The 11,000-nt window shown below is 47.6% G+C and overlaps 1 protein-coding gene across 1 annotated transcript in view; it reads left to right on the forward strand.

Annotated features, from left to right (window-relative positions):
* LOC307077546 (roundabout homolog 2-like) overlaps positions 1–11,000 on the forward strand; it is a gene marked incomplete at its 3' end in the record, with an annotated part of 80,293 nt that overhangs the window by 67,889 nt on the left and 1,404 nt on the right. Inside the window, exons 13-16 of the mRNA XM_079738974.1 lie at positions 1,106–1,272; positions 1,658–1,779; positions 3,644–3,875; positions 9,536–9,660. Of these exons, the coding sequence (XP_079595100.1) occupies positions 1,106–1,272; positions 1,658–1,779; positions 3,644–3,875; positions 9,536–9,660 (646 nt within the window). The remainder of the gene's footprint in view (positions 1–1,105; positions 1,273–1,657; positions 1,780–3,643; positions 3,876–9,535; positions 9,661–11,000) is intronic.

The following is an 11,000-nucleotide window of genomic DNA, read 5'->3' on the forward strand; positions in this document are numbered from 1 at the left end:
TTATTCTATGCCACCAAGGGAGTAGGAACCGGGGGGGACGGAGGGGACGTGTCCCCTCCAATATCGGAGACAGGCGCATTCGTCCCACCTAAAAATTACACCGGATCTGTCAGGTTTCCGATATGTGTCCCCCCCAATGTTAAACTCATTCCTACGCCCCTGTATGCCACACATAGTATACAGAATCGTTTACAGTGACATAGAAACACTGGTGCACAGATGGTTAAAATAAATCATAAACATATGCACTTCTTCATTGCTTTCAAATATAACTGAAACATTTTTGTACATGGATTCAACGCAAATATTTAAATGCTCAAAAAGTCAATATAAAGTAAATCACTACTTATATAGAATACACCAATAAAAACAAGATACAATGCCAAGTAATTCACTGTCGCTGAACCAGGGTAATAACATTGAGGCCTGAAGGCATCAAAGAAATAAAGCCTGACCTTTTGAGTCGCTGTATACCAATTGACCTTATTATCGTGTGAAATATGGAGCATATTTATATTCATTTCATTTGCTTTTCTATGAGGACCATGTCATTTAAATACTGGTTTCAACACTTGCAGAGAAAGTGACCTACACTGACCAAATAAACCTACAAAAATGTAATGGTTATCGTTAATGACCACTTACAGTGGTGGTCCCCAACCGGTGGGTCGAGACCCCACTTTTGGTCGCCTCATTTGCATAAAGGGGTCGCGAGAGACTGCTGACTTATAAAGTAGAGATATTTGCTGGTTGGTTGTTTATGAACCAAACGTTTAAAGGGTTTGAAAGGTGACATAAAGGTGTCAAAGAGGTCCTGTACGTACAAACCGACCTGCCTAATGCTTTGTAGCCTACGAGCTAATTACCCCTGCTCACTGAGCGTGTGCGCTGCGAGTTGCGCGTTCACTGGATCAACACACAGATGTGGTTCTGGCCTCAAAAACATGTGTGGTGTGTGGAAGCAGAGAAACAAACGGTGTCCCCAGACAGATCTGACCTGAAAACGGTCCGAGAGTAGGCTGGGAGCCGCCGCTGCCTGCATAATGAGTCACGCTAACACACCCTCTGTGTTTACCGTGCTTGTGGGGACCCGTCCCTCCCGCAGCCAATCGGTGAGCAACAGCTGGACCACGCTGGCCGACCACGTCCGGACCACCCAGTTCACGGTCCGGGACCTGCGGCCCAACACCGTGTACCTGTTCATCATCAGGGCCGTCAACACCCAGGGGCTGGGAGACCCCAGCGCCATGTCGGAGCCCGTCCGCACGCAGGGTGAGGGCTCGCTCCCTCTCGCTCGCTCTCTCTCTCTCTCGCTCGCTCTCTCTCTCTCTCGCTCGCTCGCTCTCTCTCTCTCTCTCGCTCGCTCTCGCTCTCTCTCTCTCTCTCGCTCGCTCTCGCTCTCGCTCTCTCGCTCTCTCTGAGTCACCAACATTGTTATTGTCTCTATCTCTTCATCTCTCTCTCTCTCTCTCTCTCTCTCTCTCTCTCTCTCTCTCTCTCTCTCTCTCTCTCTCCCTCTCTCTCTCCCTCCTGTCGACCCTAATGTCTCTCTCTCTCTGTCTCTCTCTCTCTCTCTCTCTCTCTCTCTCTCTCTCTCCCTCTCTCTCTCCCTCCAGTCGACCCTAATGTCTCTCTCTCTCTCTCTCTCTCGCCCCAGACATCAGGCCTACAGTGCAGGGCGTGGACCACCGCCGTGTGCAGAAGGAGTTGGGGGAGGTGCTCGTCAGCCTTCACAACCCTGTGGTGCTAAGCTCCACCTCCGTGCACATCACCTGGACTGTGAGTACACCCGTAACCGCGGCAACCGCATCAGCATCAGCACCAGCATCCAGCATCCAGTGTTGCAGCAATGACCTCCTGAAAGGAATCTATCAAATATATTCAAATAAAATAAAACAAAGTCACTTGAATTTGACAGATGAAAAATGACTTCGGAATCAAATCAAATTCAAATGGCTCGCTAAGATAATGTCCTTGAAAATGGTCCTCTATGTTCATTTCTGGTTTCATAAATTTTTGATTTCAACAATGCAAATATCAAACACAAGCTGCCCTTTAACAAAGCTATTCTTAAATGGAGCGCAGCATAATGTAAGCAGACGCACTGGTGAGTATAAAGCTAGCTGTTCACTAGTGAGTATAAAGCTAGCTGTTCACTAGTAGATGTAAAGCTAGCCGTTCACTAGTGAGTATAGAGCTAGCTGTTCACTAGTGAGTATAAAGCTAGCTGTTCACTAATGAGTATAAAGCTAGCTGTTCACTAGTGAGTACAAAGCCAGCTGTTCACTAGCTCTTCCAATCTAGTGAACACTCAAAGTGGGGAGACAACGTTACATTAGACTCAATTATTGTTGACTCAGAAGAGGAATTAATAACCATGTTCTTGTCGCTTGTTCCTTATACGTCTTCCATTTGCTGAGAGAAGTCTGCTCAGAGCAGCTGAATGTGTACATACAACCAGACGACACATTTAATCTTCTCCCTGCAAACACGCCACCCTCTCCTTCAGAGGAGGAGAGGATTTAATTGACTCCAAATGTTTTACCCCCCATCTACTGCAAATATTAAATTGAAAGGGCAAGCTGGGTTGAAATTGAATTTCAACGTATCAAATGTTATGTTGTGTAATTTATGGAGTGCTGTAGCCACATATAATCTATCCTTAGGGCTAGCAAACATAATCACCCGCTATGTTCCTGCAGAGGCAGAGTTACTGCCGCTCAGGAATCATTGAGTAAGAGTGTGTGGCTGTTTTACTGTATATACGTATAGGGTCTGTGTGTGCGCGCTTGTGTTTTTGTGTATGTGTGTGTGTGTGTGTGTGTGTGTCTGTGTGGGTCTGTGCGTGTGTGCAAGCATGTGTGCGTGTCTGTGTGTGCATGTGTGTGTGTGTGTGTGCGTGTGTGTGTGTTTGTACATGTGTGTTTATACGTGTGTGATTGTTTACGGGCATCTGTGTGTGTGTGTGCGTGAATGCGTTTGTGTGCATGTATGCGTGTGTGTGCGTGAATGTGTGTGTATGCATGTGTGTGTCTGCTCTTCTGTAAACGTGTGTGTATGTGTGTGCATGCATGTGTGTGTGTGTGTGTGTGCGTGCGTCTATGTGCGTGTGGGAGAGAGAGTGAGAAGTGGAGTGATTTATCCGTCAGCTGGCGGTAAACAGCAGCATTATTTCATGTGTGAGAGCTCTTTCCCACGTCCAGCACAGCGCTAACTCTCCATTACTAAGAGTGATGCGTGCTGCAATACACACCACACCCCCGGCTCCGCCCGGAAATACACCACCCGGCCATAACTTAAAGGAAGGGGGAATTATTGTTTTATAACGGCGATTTGCTTTGAGCTGTGAGTGTTGTTGTTCCAGCAGATCTGTTTTACTCGACGGATTTAGGGGCCTGATGTCGCTGCGCAAAGTTATCACTGGTATATTCATCCAGACAACCTCCTCTCCCCCTTTTCTCCCCCTCTCCCTTGATCTCTCACCCTATCTCTCTCTCCATTTTCTCTCCCTAACCCTTATGCTCTCTCTCTCCCTCTCTCTCTCTCTCTCTCTCTCTGTCTCTCCCTCTCTCTCTCTCTCTCTCTCTCTCTCTCTCTCTCTCTCTCTCTCTCTCTCTCTCTCTCTCTCCCCCTCGCCCCCCAGGTGGAGAACCCGTCCCAGTTCATCCAGGGCTACCACGTTCTGTTCAGGCAGACGTCGGGGCTGCCGTCGCCGGGGTCCTGGGCGGTGGAGGACCTGACGGTGGCGGCGGAGCGCGACCTCACGCTGGCCGCGCTGAAGAAGGGCATCGTGTACGAGATCAAGGTGCGGCCCTACTTCAACGAGTTCCAGGGGGCCGACAGCGAGTCCATGACGGCCCGGACCCTCGAGGAAGGTGAGCACCAGGATCATTACATTATTATTACATTATTTAGATTTTTATATTATTAGATTATTATTATTTTATTATTGTCAGTATTATTAAATTATTATTATAATATTATAATATTATTTATCTTATTATCAATATTATTATTATTATTATTATTATTATTATTATTATTATTATTATTATTATTATTATTAATATCATTATTATTATTATTATTATTATTATTAATATTATTATCATTATTATTATTATTATTTTTATTAATTTTGAGTGTTTCTTCTACAGACCACCGTACTGTTGGGTGATGGCTTTTCATTTACATCCACCCACACACACACTGACACACACACACACACACACACACACACACACACACACACACACACACACACACACACACCATATGCAAACACAAACACGCACGCACACACGCACGCACACACACATGGCCACCTCTACATGGCGTGTAATAACGCCCCCCCCCCCCCCCCGGGACTGCTCCTCACAGCAGGAGGTCCTAGGGGGACCTGCTCCTCCTCTAAGAGGAGGAGCAGGAGACGCCACCCACCGCCCCCCTCAGCAGGAGCAGACCCCCGGCTGGGGGTCCAGCTAAAGGGGGTGGGGGGGAGGACATACGTACACACACATGTATACATTCGCACACACTCAGACACACACAAACACATACACACCCACATGCATGCACACAATCACGCAGACACACACAAAAACACCTCCACACACATAGCTATTTGCACACCCGAAGACAACACCGCACACACAAGGTATGTAAGAATATATACAGACACACACATACTTTGCCCACCCCTCCCTCCGTCGCACACACACACACACAAACACACACACGCATACACACACACTTCACATATGCACACCAACACACACACGCACACACACATACACACACACACACACACACACACACACACACATACATACACACTCCACAACACACACACACACACACACACACACACACACACACACACACACACACACACACACACACACACACAATCATCACCAACTCTTGTTCAGCAAACTTTTAAAAGGCAAATTGACCGAACCGTGAAGGATCCGCTTGGCTAATTGCGATATGAGTTTGCTCATTTAACAGACTACAGCTGAACCTTTTAACGCAGGTAAAAGTTTCAGTGTTTTCTACGATACAACCATTAAAACACGTCAGGACGAATCATTAAAAGTGCTCAACTTGCTGGTTTCACAGCACATCAACCACGGCGATATGAAAGCAATCATCCACGCTAATCAATGCTGTGTACCTGAAGTTATAAGTGGTCGTCTACTCACACTCTCAGCTTTCCTAAGGCCTATATATCCTTTATATATCTCTACATTAAACAGTCTTTTAAAGCCAACTTTACAAAGCTGTCGCTAAATGGCTAGCGCTTTATAATTGCCAGGCTGAGCTCTTTGAGGGCCCCTCGTCCACCTACCTGTTGGCTCAGTGTCGAGAGGGGCCTTGTTAGTTATCCATCGCCGCGTCTTTGGCCCCGTGAACAGCTCGAGTCTAAGAGTTTCCTCCAAATCACTTGAACTAACGAGTAGTTTATGAGCGCACGGAGAACACACGCTCACACACTCCCCGCCGGACACAGCCCTCAGCGAAATGAGCTAATCAGTGGCCCACCTTCTGGTTATTATTATTGTGTTTAATGGGTTCGTTCAAAGATACCCCTCCACTACTACCTATCACGACGCGTGAATCAAATGTTTACATTAATGTATGTCGTTGTGAAGGGTAGTCTAGGGATGAGGGGGTCAAATTGCATTGATCTGTACTCTCTGTAAGTCGCTGTGGATAAACGTGTGCGTGTTCAAATGTCCAAATAGTAACAGTAAATCGTTTTTTAAATAGTTAACTTGCGTGTTACAGCATGACCAGTTAACCAGAAGTACACCACACCACTCTCCCCCCTCGTATCTCTATCGCAGAGCTCCAGTCCCAGTTGTGTGTCTGGCTCATGCTGATGTTAACAAGTGTGTTTTAAAGTGCGCTGCTATTCATTTATTATGCATAATTCACGTTGCTATCACTATATTAATGAGCCTGAGTAATATCTGAGAGCTGAGCGTTGGCTTTCCTGTAATGATGGGTGACGCTGGCATCGGCTAAAAGGCTGGATACTAATAATAAATGGCTGAATAGTTGTAGTAAAATCTATTCATTTGAAGGGCTCGAGTCTCATCCGTCAGGTTGATCCTGTTGATAACAGCAAACGCTTGATTTACATTATCCTAGCTCTCAGTGTTGTTCCGGGGAATTATTATATATGGTATTGTTTACTATTGTATTATCATTTGTATCTATATTATGATTATTATTGTTAGTATAGGTAGTCATAGTAGTAGAGTAGCAGTAGTAGCAGTTGTAAACGTTTCATTTATTAGTTCATATTTTGGCCTACGAGAACGTCATGAGCCCTTTTAAAATGTCCATTGGTGATTTTGCTCAAACTCATATTGAGAATCCGTTTTAGTGGACGTTATCCCAGCCGCACATCGTCATTTAATGAAGTGGTGATAACATGAAGATATCTTAATATAGTCCTTGTTGTTCCAGCCTTCAGGCTAACCAGGAGACATGCTAAATGTCATATTACCGTCCCCATCCCGGGCATTACGTGTCTATTTTGATTCCCTGCGCTCTCGCTCGTCTCTTGCTGCCTGGAGCCAGTGTTTTCCTACATTTAGACCGCGCTGCCTTTCCTCGCCTTTACCTCCCTGGGAACAGAACATCCTGAATGTGTCTCTAACGAGATAACGGGGCGGTCTGTCCCCCCCCGACTCGGCCTGCCTCCCCTCTCCGACCCGAGAGCAGGAGCAGACGAGCCAGCGCTCTGAAGAGCTCTCCATGTCTGATCGGCGTGAGGCCGGCGACCGCTGAAACTGCCTTTGCCTTTTTCCTCCCTCGGAGCGTCTCCTCTCCCCTCGCCTCGGTCGGCGTTCCTCTTGGCCGTTCCTCTCCTCTCCAAAGACCTTGTTCCCATCATGGCCGTTTGGTTCGTCTGGGTTGGGTAGCCTTCTGGGATCCTTGGGGAAACCATGACAACTCAAAGGGAAGGCCTTCTGAAGGCCGGGCCGGGAAATGGGATGCACTTGAGTTGTCATGGTTTCTGAACATTCCAATTTTCTTGCCGTTCATATGATGATTGAGGAGGTCCACCAATCAGAATCACGGGCCGGATCTATCCGTTTTATGTTAATTTCGTCATCATCATCATAAATGGATGACTTTGGAATCGCTAAGAATCAAAGTGAACCATAAATCCTAGAACTGGTTTGACATATTCAGATTTGCTGTTCACCATTTATTCCATAAGGTTGTTAGGATCACAGTCTTCTTATCTGTTCTCCATTGAAGCTCTTGGCTTTTCTTCCTCCTCCTTTTCCTCCTCATCTCTCTGTTGAACTTCTTGGCTTCCTTCCTCCTCCTCCTTCTCCTCCTCATCTCTCTGTTGAACTTCATGGGGTTGCTCCTCCTCCTCCCCGTCCATCCTTCTGAGCCGACACTCTGGGGTCCTACAGGGACCCTCAGAGTGTGTTCTCCTGTTCGTCACACTCCATCACTTGGTCCTGGCCCCTCCAGCCTGGGCCCCGGGGGCGAGGTGGTGCGGCCCAGCTGGTGTGTTCAGGGAGTGAGCAGGGGGGGGGGGGGGGGTGGGGTTGCAGGTTGCATCCTTTGGCCAGGTGGTCCGCCCTGTTCTCCCCATCAGCAGACACCTGTTTTGGGGTTGTCCGGGGGGGGGGCAGGCAGCTTCATTAGAGCGAACCCCGTGGAATCTGATTTGCCGGCGCGACGCGGCTCTGCGACCGGGAGATCGCATTACGGTTCCACGGCGGCCTCTAATTGGATCGGGCCGCTGTTACTCGGTTCTGCGGATCAGCGTAATGATTGTTTTAATTCGAGCCGTCAGCGACCCCGCTCCGAGCTGCGTCCCTGTCAATGAAGAATTATGATGTGTTCTATCTACCAGGCAAGCTGTTCGCCCCCTGCTGCCTCCGTCCCCCTCCTGCTCCTCTCCCCTCTCCCACCTCCACCCTAGTCCCTCCGTGCTGGTCGGCTGCAGGCAGCGGCGGCCCTCAAATCTACTTTTGTAGGAGCCACCAGATGTGGTGCTGAGGCCGCATCACAAACCATTTGGGGATCGATCCATTAGTGACATCACCAGGGGGAGTCTCACCCCCACAGAGGGGGGGGGGAGGTCTGATGGATGGATTCGACCGCCGGCCTACCCAGTGGGTGGACTTAGGCTCCGCCCTCTCCTCCTCTGGGAGAGCACGGCATGTGGTGAGGAGCCAGAGTTCGTCAGGATCACGGGGAAGAGTTGATTGGCTCTCGTACGGAACGCCGTCGAATTAGGGTGAATTCGAAGAGGCCCTTGTTTTACCAGCCGATGTGATGTTGATGAGCTGTGAGTGTGATGGACACTAGATCAGCCTAGCACTTGGTGCGGTCCACTGGGTGGGCTTGTAGGCTGGTCCATCTACCCTGCCAGTTGGTACGGTCCACTGGGTAGACTTGTAGGCTGATCGGTTAATCCTACAGCTGGGTGAACTCTCCCTTTTCATGAGATGGTGGGATGAATTTAAAAGGACCTATACCTAAATCGGGGCTTTTAAATAGGAAGTCAGTATCATTGTGGAAGTATGGCAAGATATGGTTTATTCCTGCCAAAGATACTTCATGGCAATTGTATTGGGCAACGACAGTTAGCAAATAGCTGCCTCGTCCTTCAGACATTATTCAACGTCAGGTACTCGTGTGGGTCCATCATGGAGCTCTTTGGTTCTGTTTCTTTGTTAGGTTCAGCTCTCTTTTATGACGATCCACCACTGTCTGCTCAGGTTCTCATGGCAGCTGGTTGTTTAAAGACGCTGTCGGATACATCTCCGCCCGGCGTGGATCTGTCTCTGAGGAGCTGTGTCGCGGCGCGGCGCTAATCCGCGGGGTGTTTAATCGACTGTACAGATTGATTTTTTTCCCACTTCCCGAGGTTCCTCTGCATCACCGCTATGCAGCAAACTGAGGCATCGGAATATATTCAGGCTATGTATAGAGACGGGGGGAAGCCTTCTTCAGCAGATGAGAAACACTGGGAGGATGCAGTGAATGGTGGACAGGCTTGATTGCTAGCCATCTCTCTCTCTGTTCCTCACCCCTTTCTCTCTCTACCTTTCCTCTCCCTCTCTCTCTTCCTCTCTCCCCCTTTCTCTCCCATCCTCTCTCTCTCTCTCTGTCTCTCTCTGTCTCCTTCTCCCCCTCTTCCTCCCCCCCCGTTCTCTCTCTCCCCTCCTCTCTCTCACACTCATTCTCCCTTTCTCTCTCCCTCTGTCTCCCTCTCCCCCTCCCTCTTTCTCTGTCTCCCCCTCTTTCTCCCTTTCTCTCTCCCCATCTCTCTCTCCCTCTCTCCCTCTCTCCCCCTCTGCCCTCCCCTAACTACGACCGTATTTCCGACAGCAGTAGCGGTCTCACACAGTAAAGCCCACACCAGCTCACCTTGTTCCTGGCAGCGAGGTCACGATGAACTGACGCCAACGACAAACAAATCTGTTTATCCACCGGAGCCTTTTCCTAAACTTCATGTCTCTTGTCTGTCGTCCCCCCCCCCCCCACCCAGCCCCCAGTGCCCCCCCCCAGCAGGTGACCCTGCAGCCGGTCGGCAGCAGCAACAGCACCTCCGTCACCGTTGCCTGGGATACACCGCCTCAGGACCAACAGAATGGCATCATCCAGGAGTACAAGGTAGAGAGACACCGAGAGAGAGGGGGAGAGAGGGAGAGAGAGGGAGGGAGACACAGAGGGAAAGGGGGAGAGAGAGGGAGGGGGAGAGAGGGAGAGAAAGAGGGAGAGAGACAGAGGGAGAGGGGGAGAGAGAGCATAAGGGTTAGGGAGAGAAAAGGGAGAGAGATCAAGGGAGAGGGGGAGAAAAGGAAGAGAGGAGGTTGTCTGGATGAATACACCAGTGATGAAGTTGCACAGAGAGAGACACATAATTGTGGGGAGAGAGAAACAGAGGAGGGGGAGATAGATAGATAGACAGACAGAAATACAGACAGACAGACAGACAGACAGACAGACAGACAGACAGACAGGTAGGTAGGTAGATGATAATGAATGAATAGATAGATAGATGTGTGACAATGAATAGATCGATAGATAGATAGATAGATAGATAGATAGATAGATAGATAGATAGATAGATAGATAGATAGATAGATAGATAGATAGATAGATAGATAGTGTGATAGATAGATAGTGTGATAGATAGATAGATAGATAGATAGATAGATAGATAGATAGATAGATAGATAGATAGATAGATAGATAGATAGTGTGATAGTGTGATAGATAGATAGATAGTGTGATAGTGTGATAGATAGATAGATAGATAGATAGATAGATAGATAGATAGATAGATAGATAGATAGATAGATAGATAGATAGATAGATAGATAGATAGTGTGATAGATAGTGTGATAGACAGATAGTGTGATAGATCTATAGTGTGATAGATCTATAGTGTGATAGATCTATAGATATATGATATAGAATCAAACAGTGAAATTGTGTATGGGCAGAGAGTCAGAGAGACAATGTATATAATCACCAAGCAGGCATAATCATGCATGAATTATTCATCTCTCTGAACAGAATAATAACCTTAGAACAAGTCCATCACTTTCTCCTCACGTACGCCTTCAAGAGCAGAGGAACAAAAACACACAGACTGCAATTTTACTGCACGTCCTCAGAATATAAACCCCCACATCCTGCTGTACGGGAACTCACTGGCGCTTTGTTCCTCTGCTTCTAGTGATGATGACACGGATTTGGGTTTTAATTGTTTTTATCGGTTTATCTCTTTGATGTGGGAATAGGTGTGTATATTTTGTATCTCAGCGTTTGATTTTGTATTCTTATTAGTGTTCTTACATTCTGTCTCGTTTTGATTCTTTTGTCCTGTTATGGGCTAGCACCGGAATTTCCCCTTAGGGATTCACAGTTTTATCGTATCTTATAATGAATAATTATAATTATGTCTTTGTCTTTCTGTCCCTGTCCTGGCTGTCTTTCTGTCTGTC

Source organism: Pollachius pollachius (genome assembly GCF_949987615.1).
Source record: "Pollachius pollachius genome assembly, chromosome: 6".
Classification (NCBI taxonomy): Eukaryota; Metazoa; Chordata; class Actinopteri; order Gadiformes; family Gadidae; genus Pollachius; species Pollachius pollachius.